The sequence below is a fragment of the Myxocyprinus asiaticus genome, chromosome 24 (assembly GCF_019703515.2).
Source record: "Myxocyprinus asiaticus isolate MX2 ecotype Aquarium Trade chromosome 24, UBuf_Myxa_2, whole genome shotgun sequence".
Taxonomy (NCBI): domain Eukaryota; kingdom Metazoa; phylum Chordata; class Actinopteri; order Cypriniformes; family Catostomidae; genus Myxocyprinus; species Myxocyprinus asiaticus.
Genome location: NC_059367.1, coordinates 40,820,313 through 40,837,590, shown reverse-complemented (window position 1 = coordinate 40,837,590; position 17,278 = coordinate 40,820,313). Strand labels below are relative to the sequence as shown.

At 38.1% G+C, this 17,278-nt stretch overlaps 1 protein-coding gene across 2 annotated transcripts in view; it reads left to right on the top strand.

The window, feature by feature from the left end:
- LOC127414472 (mitofusin-2-like) overlaps positions 1-17,278 on the top strand; it is a 45,551-nt gene that overhangs the window by 5,663 nt on the left and 22,610 nt on the right. For both annotated transcript variants that reach the window (XM_051652513.1, XM_051652514.1), the window contains exons 2-4: positions 5,024-5,202; positions 5,851-5,986; positions 6,073-6,235. In XM_051652513.1, coding sequence (XP_051508473.1) covers positions 5,028-5,202; positions 5,851-5,986; positions 6,073-6,235 — 474 coding nt within the window. In that variant the 5' untranslated portion in view covers positions 5,024-5,027. The remainder of the gene's footprint in view (positions 1-5,023; positions 5,203-5,850; positions 5,987-6,072; positions 6,236-17,278) is intronic.

The following is a 17,278-nucleotide window of genomic DNA, read 5'->3' as shown; positions in this document are numbered from 1 at the left end:
GTTCAGTTTATGTCTAAGTTGTTGAATCTTTTTATGTTCATACAAATATTTACACATGTTAAGTCTGCTGAAAATAAAAGCAGTTGAGAGTGAGAGGATGTTTCTTTTTATTACTGAGTTTATATAATGCAACAAGGGGTGCTGAAGTCAACTGATTTTAGTAATAAACCAACCTATAACCTTTCTAAAGTTATTTCTTTGACTTGTAGTTTTGCTAAAATCATAGGCAAAAATTGTCATTTTGACCCCCTTTTACAAAATAATGGATTACTCTGCACATATTGATCCATGGCATTTAATATTTTAGTTTCCGGCATTGTTTGTTTATATTTCTTAAAATAAAAAAATTCAGCAGGGGAAGTTTCTGAAGATCTTACAACCATTCTGGCTTTTATCTAGACAAGCAGAATGGGGTTCTTGAGTTGTTCCTGTGCATAAAAACTGTCAGTGTCCACTGTCCAGATTCCGGGCATATGATGGATGGACTCACTAATAGATTTCAGGTTAAATCCACCTTTGAGGCCTGGTTACCATGTGAGTGCAGACAGCTGGACTCTATTGACGTTGTCTTTGTCCTCTTAGTCTGTGCATTGAAGGTGACTTCCCTGAGAACATGAACGCACCATTTTGCACGTATTTGCCAACTGCCTGTCCAGACTCTTTAATATGACACCGCTCAGTTGTTCAGATCTCTGGCATTAGCCGTGGTGAATGTTAATAGTGTACGGCTGAGGTCACATATTGGTCATAGATTAATGTCCGCACCTGGCTTGATTTGAGGAAGTAATGTGCATCTCAAGAACTTCATCATTTTATTTGTTTGTTTAGTATTTGGTTTCATTTAATCATTCCAGCAATATTGAACTGGTCTGTCTAACAAGAGCAGCTGAGTTTTAGTGCTGCATCAGCTTTCTTGATCTCTGTACATCCTCAAATAATATGCAGGCTAATAGTTCTGTAATTTGCTTAAATCAATGCATTTCAGAATCAGTGTGTGCATTTAAAATATTCCAAATTAGATTAATTGGTAATTAAGGTTAACTGTCCACTTCCTGCATTCATGACTGTAGAGAAACTTGCTTTGTAATGCACCCATAAAGGTGCCAACTCGCTATCCTTACACTAAACAGTATTAAACACTGACTTGGTGTTCAGAAAACCTAAAGGGAATAGTCTTGAATAGTCATCAACCAATAATAATCGGACAGCTAATTCATAGGCTGATATTTGGCTATTCTGAGATTATCTTTACAGTAACTGTTAAATAATAAATAAAAATAATATTGGATTTAATGCCCTTAGCAGCCGGTTACAAAATGAGATATGAGAGAAGTTTATATTTAACAAAACAGATTTTTTCAAAAGCTGTTTATACAGACTTATTAGTTTATTGTTTTAATGAATTTCAATAATGTTAAAAGTCAGAGTCCAGTAAGAGCAGGTCATCATGTCAACTCATAGAACCAGAAATATGCCTGACATTCTACAAGGATGTAGTTAATGCTCAAAAGAGCGTAAGATACAAATGGTCCATTTTTCAATTCCTGCATTGAAAATGCATTGCATACAGCTCATTTAAACTACCAAATTCTTCTGGATGGGCTGTCAAGCAAACTCATCTGGAAACTGTAGTAAGCACAATTAGAACGGCTTGTGCATTGGGTGTTGTTGATTCTCTCCTATTTTGGGTGACACAGCATTTCCCATCAACAAATGGGACTTAGACAATAGCTCTGAGCAATGCAATTAGAAAACAACAACATACAGTAGCTGAAGAATGTTTTCAGTCCAGAGCTCAGAGTTTGTGAAAGAGGTTTCAGAGCTTTTCTGTTTTGTTTTTTCTGTGTTTATTTGCAGCAGTGTCTTGTGGGTATATAATCCCTTTGTTTTACCTGTTTAAACGCCCATATTTTACGACTAGTCAATCCCCTAGTTTGTGATTAGATATTTCAGAACAGGGAGACTGATTGTGCTAAATTATTTTGTTTTATCTGATTGTAACAGCACATTACAGAGAAGCTGTCCTTAAATGTTGTTCACACTGCCACTACAAATGCCAACACTTCAAACATTGTAAAGTTGTCTGTTGGGAAACATAACTGTCATTTTCACACTTCCCCAACACACACCAGTATGGTTAACACACTGATCCAGCAAAACCCAACAACAGTGTTTCCTGGGCTGTGCTCCGTCGCTACTGAATCTCCGGTGCCACGGCAAAAGAAATGATATTTTAACCGAGTTGTGAGCTTGAAGTTTGAATATGATGACATTAAAAGAGTGCATACTGCGAAACAATGGTAAAACAACACGTCTTTCTGTTGCATTGTGTTTGAACTTGGTTACCCTTGAAAACAAACATACAGCACAGTCCAGTTCATGAACAAAGGGCTCTTATGATCCGTTTTTTTTAATGAATCAGTCCAAATGACTCATCAACCTACAAGTTATCAGTATTGAATCAGTCTGATGAATACTTAACTGAATGAACTCACTGAATCAGTCAGAGCGCTTACTGAATTAAGTGTCTCACTTACGGAACCGCAAGTCTTAATATCAGTCACTTCTAAAGCAAGATAGTGTATATATGTAAATGTGTGTATACACTGATCAGCCAAAACATTAATACCACCTGCCTAATATTGTGTAGGTCCCCCTCGAGCCTCCAAACAAGCACCAACCTGCATCTCAAAATAGCATTCTGAGATGATTTTCTTCTCACCACAATTGTACAGAGTAGTTATCTGAGTTACCGTAGACTTTGTCAGTTTGAACCAGTCTGGCCATTCTCTGTTGACCTCTCTCATCAACAAGGCGTTTCCATCTGCAGAACTGCCGCTTACTGGATGTTTTTTTTTTGTTTGTTTTGTTGTTTTTTTTTGTTTTTTGGGCACCATTCGGAGTAAATTCTTGAGACTGTTGTGTGTGAAAATCCCAGGAGATCAGCAGTTACAGAAATACTCAAACCAGCCCATCTGGCACCAACAATTATCCATGCGATTATCTAATCAGCCAATTGTGTGGCTGCAGTGCATAAAATCGGGCAGATACAGGTCAGGAGCTTCAGTTAATGTTCACATCAACCATCAGAATTGGGAAAAATGTGATTTGGACTGGTTTGAGCATTTCAGTCTATGGGAAGAAGGCAGGCCGGCGGAGGCAGTGTGATGCTCTGGGCAATGTTCTGCTGGGAAACCTTGGGTTCTGGCATTCATGTGGATGTTACTTTGACACGTACAACCTACCTAAAGATTATTGCAGACCACATACACCCCTTCATAATAATGGTATTCCCTGATGGCAGTGGCTTCTTTTAGCAGGATAATGCGCCCTGACACACTGCACACATTGATCGGTAATGGTTTGAGGAACATGATGAATAGTTCAAGGTGGCCTCCAAATTCCCCAGATCTCAATCCGATCGATCAACAATTTCAATCCACCACGGCTCCACCTCACAAATTGCAGGTTGGAGTTGGTGGTGTTGGTGCCACAGGGCTCCAGACTAAAAAAATGACTTAGGAGCCAATGGCTCCTAAACTGAAACATTAAGGAGCCAGATGGCTGTTTTTAGTCGCCAAATCACAGATTTTCTCGATTTAGATTGCTGTTCAGAAACGAGATAGAAAGCCGAAGAAAAGGAAGACAGCTAATAACCCATTCATCGAAGGGTTAACAACTATAAGTATATATAGTTGAGAAGATAAGTTTGCATTCCATTTTGTCTCGTAAATTTTCATATATTTTGAACATTACCCTTTCATAATATATACAAATATAACAGATAAAAGTTTTTTTTTTTTAGTACTGCTCTTCAGAATCTACATTATAGATATTTACATAAAGTATAGTATGCATATAGTAGTGTGTTGTCTTCTTGAGCATCGGTGAATGTTTGCACCTTGTGTAATAGTTGTGTACAAGTCCCTCAATTGTCCTAAGTGTCAAAAGCTTGATTTTTATATACACTGTATGTGTGTAACTTAACAAACTTTTGGCTGCCAGTGTGTGTGTGTGTGTGTGTGTGTGTGTGTGTGTGTGTGTGTGTGTGTGTGTGTGTGTGTGTGTGTGTATATATATATATATATATATATATATATATATATATATATACACACACACACACACACACACACACACACACACACACACACACACACACACACACACTGGCAGCCAAAAGTTTGGAATAATGTACAGATTTAGCTGTTTCGTAAGGAAATTGGTACTTTAATTCACCAAAGTGGCATTCAACTGATCACAAAGTATAGTCAGGACATTACTGATGTAAAAACAGCACCATCACTATTTGAAAAAAAGTCATTTTTTATCAAATCTAGACAGACCCCATTTCCAGCAGCCATCACTCCAACACCTTATCCTTGAGTAATCATGCTAAATTGCTAATTTGGAACTAGAAAATCACTTGCCATTATATCAAACACAGCTGAAAGCTATTTAATTCATTAAATGAAGCTTAACATTGTCTTTGAGTTTGTTTCTGAGTTGCCACAGTATGCAATAGACTGGCATGTCTTAAGGTCAATATTAGGTCAAAAATGGCAAAAAAAGAAACAGCTTTCTCTAGAAACTCATCAGTCAATCATTGTTTTGAGGAATGAAGTCTATTCAATGCTTGAAATTGCCAAAAAAACTGAAGATTTCATACAAAAGTGTACACTACAGTCTTCAAAGACAAAGGACAACTGACAACAAGGACAGAAAGAGATGTGGAAGGCCAGATGTACAACTAAACAAGAGGATAAGTACATCAGAGTCTCTAGTTTGAGAAATAGACACCTCGTATGTCCTCAGCTGACAGCTTCATTGAATTCTACCCGCTCAACACCAGTTTCATGTACAACAGTATAGAGAAGACTCAGGGGTGGGCTCTTTTGCAAATGAAAAACATGATAAATTATTTGTTGTAAATGAAACATTTCAATACACATTTTTTTTCTTACACATTATTTCCTTATTGTTGAGCCATTCTCTAATTGATCTCTTCTCTCTGTGTTTGCAGTGAAATGTCTCTGGTTTTCCCACGACCCAACACTAGCGTGATCGGTAAGAAGGACAAGCGACTCATGGCCGAGGTGAACGCCTCTCCACTCAAACACTTTGTCACTGCCAAGAAGAAGATCAATGGCATCTTTGAACAGCTGGGCGCGTACATAAAAGAGAGCTCAGCCTTTCTGGAAGGTATCTACTCCCATTCATTCACTGACCGTTGCTTTTACTCCTTGACTCAAGATCTTAAAGCACACTGTCTAGCTGATAAGGGAAACCTGGTTGATTTTGACTCACACACAGCAGGTAGCAGAGACAGGTTACATAACAGACAGAGACAGCTGAAGGCTCAGGAAAAGCATGGTTTTGTCAGCATTGCATGCAGATAAGGCGCTATTCTCTGAACGCCACAGGTTTTCTTCAGATAACACATAGCTCATATGCCCAACAAGCTTTTTCCTTGAAAGATTTTGGTATTATAGTTTATTGGATGTCAAAATAGCAGAAGTTTGCTAATTAGTTCAAGCTGATCTGGATTCAGATCTGGGTTCTATTTGTACTTTCTTTGAGCAGTAGGGTCTTCCCAGTTCAAATGTTGCTAAATATTTGCAAGGGCTGTCAGTAGGTTAAACATGTTAATCAAATTAATTACATGAAATGCCAAACATATTAATTTAATTAAACACATATATTTATATTTGCTGAGAAAATCCCTTAAATGAAGATAATTCAAAGACATGACATTGCGGCAGTAAATCATTAAATAGACATTACATAAAAGTTGCTTTAGTGGTACTTTTAAAATCAAGTGTAGTTAAAGCAGTCCATTTTCTGTGATAGAAACCTACAGCAATGAAGAACTGGATCCTGTTACTACGGATGAGCAGGTGGCGGAGGTACGGGGTTACCTGTCCAAAGTGGCAGGCATCGGGGAGGTCCTGTCCCGCAGACACATGAAGGTGGTCTTCTTTGGCAGGTACAGTGTAAATTGCAGTCAAAGCATTTACCCAGAGTTTGTGCCATTTTCAGAGTATCAATCAGTCGTACCTCCTGTATTTACAGGACCAGTAATGGGAAGAGCTCCGTCATTAATGCCATGCTCTGGGACAAAGTCCTGCCATCTGGAATCGGACACACCACTAACTGCTTCCTGCGGGTGGAAGGCACCGATGGCAACGAGGCTTTTCTGCTCACCGAAGGATCGGATGAAAGAAAGAGTGTTAAAGTAAAAGATCTCTGTCGTCTTATTTATGATACAGGCAGAAAAAAAAAAAAGATTTTATGGGTGGGGGCGGGGTGGTATCTGACTCAAATAAGTTTAGTTGTTTGTTGTCCGAACAGCGAAAACCACATGAAATCCAATATTTGTGAATCCAAGCCATATCCATATGTGGTTTGAAATCAGATTTTTTGATATGCGTCAGATCTGTTAAGACATCAGAACAGTCAGATCTGATTTCAAGATTTTTTTTTTTTTTTTTTGTCATTCGTTATGCAACACATATGTAACATCATATAAATTGCACAATATTGTTTAGAAATTTTTGTTCAATCTTTCCTTGTTGAGCAAACTATGTGACATTCACTATGTAGTGAATGAGTAAACAAGTCAACGGTTTTCCATCTTATGATTGTCAGTTGTTTTAGAAGAAACTCTCTTGGTGTTGTGCTGATACTAAAGTCATTACAATGGCAACCATTGTTGATGCACTGGATGTTAACACACTGTCTGAACAAACATACGAAATCTGCAAACAGTCATTTCTAACGATCTGATTGGAAAAACAAATCAGATTTTTGTGCAGTGTGAACAAAGCTAGAGTTATTCCTCAGTGATTCTGAGACCAGCACTCTCTGGTTTGACTCATTAGGTGTGTCTGAAATGTTGAGTCAGATCAGTTCTATGCTTTAGGATTGGGATTGGAAAATGCCCCTTGCGTAACACAACACATCTTTCTATAGCAACAATGAATGAGCTTTGCTCAATGCAGGTGTTAAGGAGGCTTTGAAAGCTCCTTAGTGTGACATGTGAGGAAGTCACCCTGTATAACTAATTATGTGTGTTCTTAAAGACCTCAGAAAACACAGGAAACTATTGCCAACCTGAATTGTGTCCATGTGATTAAATTAAATATAATGTTGACAGATGAAAGCTTATTACTCATGCAGAGTCTTCAGATATGACAACACCCATGTTTCACAGACTGAGATCTGCAACAGTGTTATAATATACAGTGTACACAGATGAGCCAAAACAGTATGACCACTCACAGGTGAAGTGAATAATGTTGATCATTTCCTAACAAGGCCACATGTCAAGGTCTGGGTAGATTAGATGGTAAGCGAACAATCAGTTCTCGTAGTCAATGTGTTGAATGCAGGAGAAATGGGCAGGAGTAAAGACCTGAGTGACTTTGACAAGGGCCAAATTATGGCCAGATGACTAGGTCAGAGCATCTCTGAAATGGTAAGGCTTGTGGGGTGCTCCTGTTTAGCAGTGGTGAGTACGTACTGACAATGGTCCGAGGATGGACAAATCACAAACCAGCGACAGTGTGTTGGACGGCCAAGGCTCATCAATGCGCGAGGGCAACGAAGGCTATCCAGTCTGGTCTGAACCAACAGAACGAGAAGGCCTACTGTGGCACAAGTCTCACAAAATTTTAATGATGGTTATGGGAGGAATGTGTTACAACACAGTGCATCGCACCCTGCTGCGTATGGGGTCAGAGTGCCCATGACGACCCCTGTACACCGTCAAAAGTGCCTACAATGGGCACGAGAGCGTCGGAACTGGACCTTGGAGCAGAGGAAGAAGGTCGCCTGGTCCGATGAGTCCCATTTTCATTTACATCACGTGGACGGCCGTGTACGTGTGCGCCGTTTACCTGGGCAAGTGATGGCACCAAGATGCACTGTGGGATGACAAGCCAGTGGAGGGAGTTTGATGCTCTGGGCAATGTTCTGCTGGGAAACCCTAGGTCCGGCCATTCATGTGGATGTAAATTTGACACGTGCCACCTACCTAAACATCGTTGCAAACCAGGTACACCACTTCATGGCAATGGTATTCCCTTATGGCAGTGGCCTCTTTCATTCGGATAATGCGCCCTGTCACACTGCACACATTGCTCGGGAATGGTTTGAGGAACATGATGAAGAGTTCAAGGTGTTGCCCTGGCCTCTAAATTCCCCAGATCTCAATCCGATTGAGCGTCTGTGGGATGTGCTGGACCAAAAAGTCTGATTCACGACGGCTCCACCTTGCAACTTACAGGACTTGAAGGATCTGCTGCTAATGTCTTGGTGCCAGATACCACAGGACACCTTCAGGGGTCTTGTAGAGTCCATGCCTTGGCAGGTTGGCGCTGTTTTGACGACACGTGGAGGACCAACAGCATATTAGGCAGGTGGTCATTATGTTTTGGCTCATCAGTGTGTGTTTATATACAGTTGAAGTCAGAGGTTTACATACACCTTAGCCAAATACATTTTAAACTCAGTTTTTCCACAGTTCCTGACATTTAATCATAGAAAACATTCCCTGTCTTAGGTCAGTTAAGATCACTACTTTATTTTAAGAATGTGAAATGTCGGGGGGCCTGGGTAGCTCAGCGAGTATTGATGCTGACTACCACCCCTGGAGTTGCGAGTTCAAATGCAGGGTGTGCTGAGTGACTCCAGCCAGGACTCCTAAGCATCCAAATATTAGTAGAGAGAATTATTTATTTCAGCTTTTATTTCTTTCATCACATTCCCAGTGGGTCAGAAGTTTACACACACTTTGTTAGTATTTGGTAGCATTGCCTTTAAATTGTTTAACTTTGGTCAAACTTTTTGGGTAGCCTTCCACAAGCTCCTCACAATAAGTTGCTGGAATTTTGGCACTTTCCTCCAGACAGAACTGGTGTAATGGAGTCAGGTTTGTAGGTTTCCTTGCTCGCACATGCTTTTTCAGATCTGCCCACAAATTTTCTATCAGATTGAGGTCAGGGCTTTGTGATGACCATTCCAATACCTTGACTTTGTTGTCCTTAAGCCATTTTGCCACAACTTTGGAGATATGCTTGGGGTCATTGTCCTTTTGGAAGACCCATTTGCAACCGAGCTTTAACTTCCTGGCTGATGTCTTGAGATTTTGCTTCAATATATCCACATAATTTTCCTTCCTCATCATCCCATCTATTTTGTGAAGTGCACAAGTCCCTCCTGCAGCAAATCACCCCGACAACATGATGCTGCCACCCCCATGCTTCACAGTTGGGATGGTGTTCTTCAGCTTGCAAGCCTCGCACTTTTTTCTCCAAACATAACAATGGTTATTATGGCCAAACAGTTCAATTTGTGTTTCATCAGACTAGAAGACTTTTCTCCAAAAAATAAGATCTTTGTCCCCATGTGCACTTGCAAACTGTAGTCTGAATTTATGGTGGTTTTGAAGCAGTGGCTTCTTCCTTGCTGAGCAGCCTTTCAGGTTATGTCGATATAGGACTAGTTTTAATGTGGATATAGATACTTGTCTACCTGTTTCCTCCAACATATTCAGGTCCTTTGCTGTTGTTCTGGGAATGATTTGCACTTTTTGCACCAAACTACATCATCTCTAGGAGACAGAATACGTCTCCTTACTGAGCAGTATGATGGCTGCATGGTCCCATGGTGTTTATACTTGCTTATTATTGTTTGTACAGATGAACGTGGTACCTTCATGCATTTGGAAATTGCTCCCAAGGGTGAACCAGACTTGTGAAGGTCCACAATGTTTTTTCTGATTTCTTTGCTGATTTCTTTTGATTTTCCCATGATGTCCAGCAAAGAGGCACTGAGTTTGAAGGTAGGCCTTAAAATACATCCACATGCATACCTCCAATTGACTCAGTTAGCCTATCAGAAGCTAATTGGCCAATTGCCTGAAGGCTTGACATAATTTTTCTGGAATTTTCCAAGCTGCTTAAAGGCACAGTTAACTTAGTGTATGTAAACTTCAGACCCACTGGAATTGTGATATAGTCAATTAAAAGTGAAACAATCTGTCTGTAAACAATTGTTGGAAAAATGACTTGTGTCATGCACAGAGTAGATGTCCTAAACGACTTGCCAAAACTATAGTTTACTAATATTAAATCTGTGGAGTTGTTAAAAAAGAGTTTTAATGACTTCAACTTAAGTGTATGTAAACTTCTGACTTCAGCTGTATATATGTGTGTGTGTGTGTGTGTGTGTGTGTGTGTGTGTGTGTCAGGGCTCAACAATAAGGACTGCCAGATGGCCCGGGGCCAGTGTGAGAGAGATTCGGGCCAGTTGCTAGAACTGTCACTTGCCCGATCGGGCCAGTGCTGCATTTATAACATTAGTGCAAGCAAACAACAAGCGAGAGAGCACAAAAATTACACGGAGCAAACGAAGTCTTCCAACCGAGGAGCGAGCTCGAGTATATTTATCTCGCATGCCAAGGCACAGTCGTGTGCATGCACAAGAACATGCAGACACTGAGCGTAGTCTCCTAGCACTGTCCTCGCTCTTTTCCAAGTGTCTTAGCAGCAGCTATTACCAATGTGTAGAAAATAGCAGGAAAAAACCCACTTAATGAATTTCGTAATAGGATTTAACATCTTGTGCAACACTAAGTATCCCCGCACATTCCGTGTTCACATTTTTCGATTTTACATGTTTTTGAAAATTAGTAATCCACACATTGGAACACAAGAAATCAACAGTTTTTTTCTATAGGACTGAAAATCCATGTCTCTCCATGCATATGTCTCATCATCTCTCTCTGTGCAGTGTAGACTGTTTCACATGCATGTGCTCTCGTAAAGGGACAGAGCGCTAGTTTTATTCCCACTGTAAAAAAACAAATACATTTTCTCTCATTAATTTGCCTTTAGAGATGAAGTGGCGAATGAGACGTAATTAACTTTGTTAAACCCCAGTTATACGCGTGTCTGGAAATCACGAGCTGCTCAATATCCAAAATGTAAGTATACATTTAATTAGGTAATGTTTCAAAACGTAAACATTAATTTGACATTATAATGCCTATTAGGCTATTATTATCAGAGCTGTATTAAAAACATAAGATACGTAAAAAAATATTTATCTTCGGACATATTTTTTGCGTGCGTGCGTGTGCGTGCGTGCGTGTGCGTGCGTGCGTGTGCGTGCGTGTGTGTGTGTGTGTGTGTGTATGTGTGTGTATATATATATATATATATATATATAATTACACACACCGATCAGCCGCAACATAAAAACCACCTGACTAATTTGTGTAGGTCCCCCTCGTGCTGCCAAAACAGCGCCAACCCGCATCTCCGAATAGCATTCCGAGATGATATTCTTCTCAGCACGATTGTAAAGAGTGGTTATCCGAGTTACCGTAGACTTTGTCAGTTCGAACCAGTCTGTCCATTCTCTGTTGACCTCTCTCATCAACAAGGTGTTTCCATCCACAGAACTGCCACTCACTGGATGTTTTTTTTTGTTTTTGGCACCATTCTGAGTAAATTCTTGAGACTGTTGTGTGAAATCCTACGAGATCAGCAGTTACAGAAATACTCAAACCAGCCCATCTGGCACCAACAATCATGCCACGCTCCAAATCACTGAGATCACATTTTTTCCCCATTCTGATGGTTGATGTGAAGATTAACTGAAGCTCTTGACCCGTATCTGCATGATTTTATGCACTGCACTGCTGCAGTAAATGAATACATAGCTCCGTTATTGTTACATGCACACAGCAAGTCATTCAGACATGCACTCTTAAAGGGATAGCACTAGATGATAGCAAAGATTTATCTCATCTTGATTATACAGAAACAGTTTGTAAGTCCATAAATATCCAATATCGACCAATTACGATAATTTAAAACCAAAATAGTCACTGATCTAACATGAATGTCTAGGAATTTTTGTTTTGTCATCTAATGCAATCAAATGCACAGAACTAGGGATGCACCGATACCACTTTTTCTCTTCCGATATCGGAAATCTGCCGATACCAGGGTAGTTTTTTTTTTTTTTTGCATAATCAATTTAGAATATCCTTACATTATTGTGTGGAACTAATTGGGAGTACTCTTTAATATGTAAAGAAACACAAACCTCTAACTACACATTATTTCAATATAAATGTATAGCTTATTAAGAAACACTTTATTATTAACTAGTATACTGGATAATGTAGCAGCAAAATTATCAGTAATTCCAGTCTTCAAGTCTTCAGTAGAAAAGAAACCAGTGTTTTTTTTTTTTTTTTTTAAATGATACAACATGCATCTGGACATTAAAGGATTCAGATCTCTTTTTTGTTCAATTTAGTTGTAAGACATCAGTCCACTTTTCATTCACACAGTTATTTATTGGAACCCATTCAACTTAAATATTGTTAGAAATTGTAAACAAATACTAATGATGACAATAATAATAATAATAATAATAATAAATAGTTATTATTATTATTATTATTGACTTTTATATTTAAACCCTCATGCTTTTATTTTGACATTCTAAACTCTCCAGGAAGTCCTGTATGTGTCTGTTTGTAGGCAAGTTCACAGTAGTTTAATTCGCTTCTTATTCAAATTCTGGTAAAATGCACCTCCGGTGCCATTCTAAATGCATATTGTAAGTGAACTGAACAATAGAGCATCTACATCTGAGATGCTGTTCTTGAGTAGCGTTCAAATATTGCGCACCGCTGTGAAGGCTAAAAATAGCCGCGAGTGCATCACAGCCTGTGCATGACTTAGTGTCAACAGAGCAGCACCATTCACTAATGCGCTGTGCATACTATATATTTACTTATTAAACACAGCCTTTTTTGATTCACAGAGCTATCGCACATCTTCAAGTGGCTTTGAATAAAATGCACGAGTCATATGAACTGCTTTAATGGTGTTTTTATGGTTCTTTTATGTCATTTTTGGAGCTTGACAGTAACGAACGTAACTAACACACAGTATCGGATTTGGATCGGGCCCGTCGGACCGATACCCGATCCGTCTAAAAGCTTCAGTATCGGAGCCGATACCGATCCAGGTATCGGATCGGTGCATCCCTACACAGAACAATGTTTGATGAAAGCAATTATATGAATGCTGTGCTGCTGTAAAGACACACTAAATGAATGTCTGTGGATCTTGATTGACTGTGAGCTCTGCTCTATAATTACGCCCACATGAGTCAGGGATTCTTTCTTATCAGCTGTCACAAGGTTGCATGTTTCTGCCATTCAAGACTTGTCTCATGACCTTTCCTCTGCAGTGACATATTACGGGGCTGATGGCACATTTTCACCATACATTCAAGAGCGCATTGTCTGCTGTAGAGGAATGCTGGGAATGCACATGCTTTTTTTAATGTCAGTGTACTTGCCAGTTCTTCTGAAAAGAAGAGAGACAGAACAAGAAAAGACTAAGACAAATGTTTAAAAGTTTTAAGCCTTCTAAACTTTTGTAGTTGTGGCTAACGACAGGAGCATGACATTTATAGATCATCTATATATGTTGTATTTTGTGAAAAACAGAGAAAGGTATTATTGTACATTTGCACAACAGTAGATAAAGCATAACTTCAGCAGCCAGCTAACGTTCATTAAACATTGCTTAACACTTATCTGTTTCTAAGATTCACTGTTTATGCTCTCTGTGGGGATGGGTGATATTGCTAAAAGAATATACATCTCAATACTTGTAATACATTTTTACAATAATAAGGATGCTACTATTGATCGGCCACCGATCGGTATTGGCCGATATTGATGTCCTATGATCGGTAATTTGGCTGATCATATAAACCTTAAAGTGGCTCCTTTAAGACTTCAGCAGCACTGTCATGACATCACAGAGTGTGGGGAATAATGGCATAGTGTTGTAAGACAACAAACTTGATTCAGTAGTTAGGAACAATGCAGTGGGAGAGGTATGACGAATATGAAAAATTTGTGTACTGTTAATGTGGCGTTTCACCCGCGACAAGGCAAAGGGAAAACAGCACGAGCTGTGTAACGGTCCTTATTGTTCATGGCAGCAGCTTCTCATTCTCCGCCGGTCATAGACATCTCAATAATAACGCGAGATACAAGATGTGGTGTAATTCAAACATCTTTATTATATATCTCCCGATTAAACGGCATTAACAATAGTAGCACCCGTCGAGTCCAGAAACATGCGCTCTTTTCATCTCTTTCCCTCAAGAGAGAGAGCGCGTTCCCCTCAGTTCAAGCAGCAACAAGTGAAAAATCAACTATTAATACAATCATCCAACTCAATGAAAAGGCAGGGAAGGAATTTATAAATATAATAATTCTTTATACAATATTAAGATAGCCCTACCATAATATAATATTAAATATAATGCAAAAATAAAAAAATAATAATTATATGATAGGATGACAATGAATCAATAACTAAAAATGTTACATTAAGTTTATTTGCACCTATGGGTCATCAGTTTGTCTTCAGTTTGACACTAAAGCCCTGTGCACACTGTACGATTTTGGCCACGATTCTGCCGTCTGAGACAATTTTCAGGAATCCTAAAAGATTTTTCTCGTCGCAGGGCAAAATCGGCAATCTTACAACGTTCAGTGTGACATGTTCACAGACGGCCGATTAATAGCCTTTGCGATGATCTTCAGCCTCCGACAAAGTTTGGGTAGTGTCTGAAATTTAGCATCGCAGCCGTATAGTGTAACTTCTATTACGACAGCCAGATGAAATATTCCGCTCCTCTCTCACACCCTAATTCACTTGGAAAGAAACCTGCTCCGCGTTTGCACCACCATAGCAACATTTGTGCCCAGTTATCACTCTACTCAAGCACTTTCAATGTTTTTCCTTCTTTTCATTTTATATAAAAAGTTTTAAATAAATAAACAGAAAATACTTGGAGAAAAGTGTAACACGTCAACAATATGAAAGCATTATTCTCTGAATTAAATAAAGACAGAGCTTAGGCTACAAAATGAATATAAATAAATGATTGCATTTTCTCGTTTTTTTTTCCTTACATTTATCATGCATTTTCTTTACAACGTTATTTTAATTAATATTTTACTTTTAATAAATTTACTTTAAACGTCTGTAATCTTCTTTAGTTAAGATTCACACCACTCCAATTTTATTTATAAATAAATAAATTAAATAAAATAAAATAGAAAGATTGAACAATTTATACTGGTAAGTATTTATGGGACGTTTTAATCCAAATCAGCAAATACAGTTGGATACAGTTATAGAAATCTATGTCATGTTTGTGCATCATCCATAGGGGATTTGCAAGCGTGATATATTATTAGCCTTTATGAATTTTCAAAATTTTGCGTGGCCTATAGGTTACTAATCTAAAAGAGGAGAAAGACATACTATAACCCACCTTTTTTGTTTTCTCCAGTGTGAATGGAGAAGTTTGTAATTTTTCGGGCCACAAGTCTTTTTATTTCCACAATGAATATTTGCTTGTGGTAGCTCATTATTACTGTCGGCTACCTCCCGCACTCACGTTCATTCTCAACATCTGTAATTTTCTGTATTTGTGATCAAGCTGTCTTATTATAGGCTTATTTGACAAAATCCATCTTTCTTGTAAATGTTAGCCTATGCTCGTGATGGAGTGGTATTGGAGCAATGGAAATGCTGATGTCCTGACTTTCAGAGAGAGAAAAAAAAATGCTCCTCCGTGGAGGGCAGATTTCGCCGTTTCGCTTCGATTCCGCAACACTCCCGTAACGTGAGTCACGTTCACTGATCGGGACGATTGGGACCACAGTCGGCTACGATGTATATCGTGCAGTCTGACATAATGTCGCACAGTGTGCTATGGCGACATCAATGCGTTCATATTGTACAGTCTGTCAAGCAACAATCGTAAAGGACTATTATAAATCGTACAGTGTGCACCTGCCTTAAGCTTCATTTTTATAGGGCTGTCTGTCTTAATATAGAGAATGTACTTTAGTCTATACTTTTTAAATGTCTTACAAAAAAGCTTTCTTAATAAGCCTTTTAAACGTAACTTTTTTTTTTTGTTAGCAAAAACTAGGCAAAGTGATATTACTTGGAAGAGGAAAATTCCATTAATAGTGACAGTGTTCAGAAAGCTTACATATAGCCAGTTATGACAGAGATCTTGATAAAAGGTGAAATGATCGAGATCGGTAACAGCCGATTAAGTGACAAGAAGATTGGTGATCATATCGGCTGTAAAAATCCTGATCGGAGCATCCCTAATAAACAGTGATGCCATTTTTGTTTGGTCTGGATCTATTTAATTCACCCAAAACATTTCTTGAATACACCTCTTCTGTGATGTTTTCAGTTTTTGAGTTCAAAATCATTTTTATATTTTTCTGGGGCTTTAATTAGTGGTGCAAGTATGTTTATTTTATTTATTTTTTATTTAAAAAAATATTCAAAGTTGGCATAGTAGTTGGAATAATCTTTTTTTTTTTTTTTTTTTAATAAAAAAAAAAAGCTGTGAAAAATGTAGTTTTGAAACATTATTAATATTTGAAAAACTTTTGCCCACCAAATCAAAGTCAGGTGGTGTAACCCCATAAACCAGATAAGACCCCTATAGAAACTTATGACTTTTTTTATATCAGATATTTTAACATTTTTATGACAAGCAACATTAATGCTTTATGTTCAGGTCAAATGGAGTAATCCTGACTAAACGTCTTGATACTTGTTAATATGTTTGAAAATGTAGTTTTTAAATTAATGATTAAGTTGTGTACACGGAAAGTTACAAGGAAAGTATTTTAATACTTTAACCTTGATGGTTAGACCACGACATTTTTAAAGTCATTACATATTCTTGATTGCAGAAAATGCTATTAATGCTTTAAAAAATTGATGTAACCAACATGGACACAATTACATTTATACAAACTGAACACGTGTTTTAAACTACATTTTTAAAACATTTCTCATTTTTTATCACCTCAGACAGCCTTATTTGTCAATGACCCATCTGTTTCTCTCTTTTCTATTTATTTTCTCCAAAATGGGTTAAAAGGGTGATTTTTATTATTATTATTATTATTATTATTATTATTATTATTATTATTTTATTTTCCAATCAGAGGAACCATAATTTCAGCCAAGCCATTGTCGTCAAGTAGATTCAAAATACTTAATGCATTAAGTAAAATACAGTAAAAATCTAGGCGTGTTTAGAGCAAGGCCTGTTTTCCATACTGTTTTTAATGAAATGATAATGAACAGCAGTATTTACTTTCATGTATTTTTACTGAAATAAA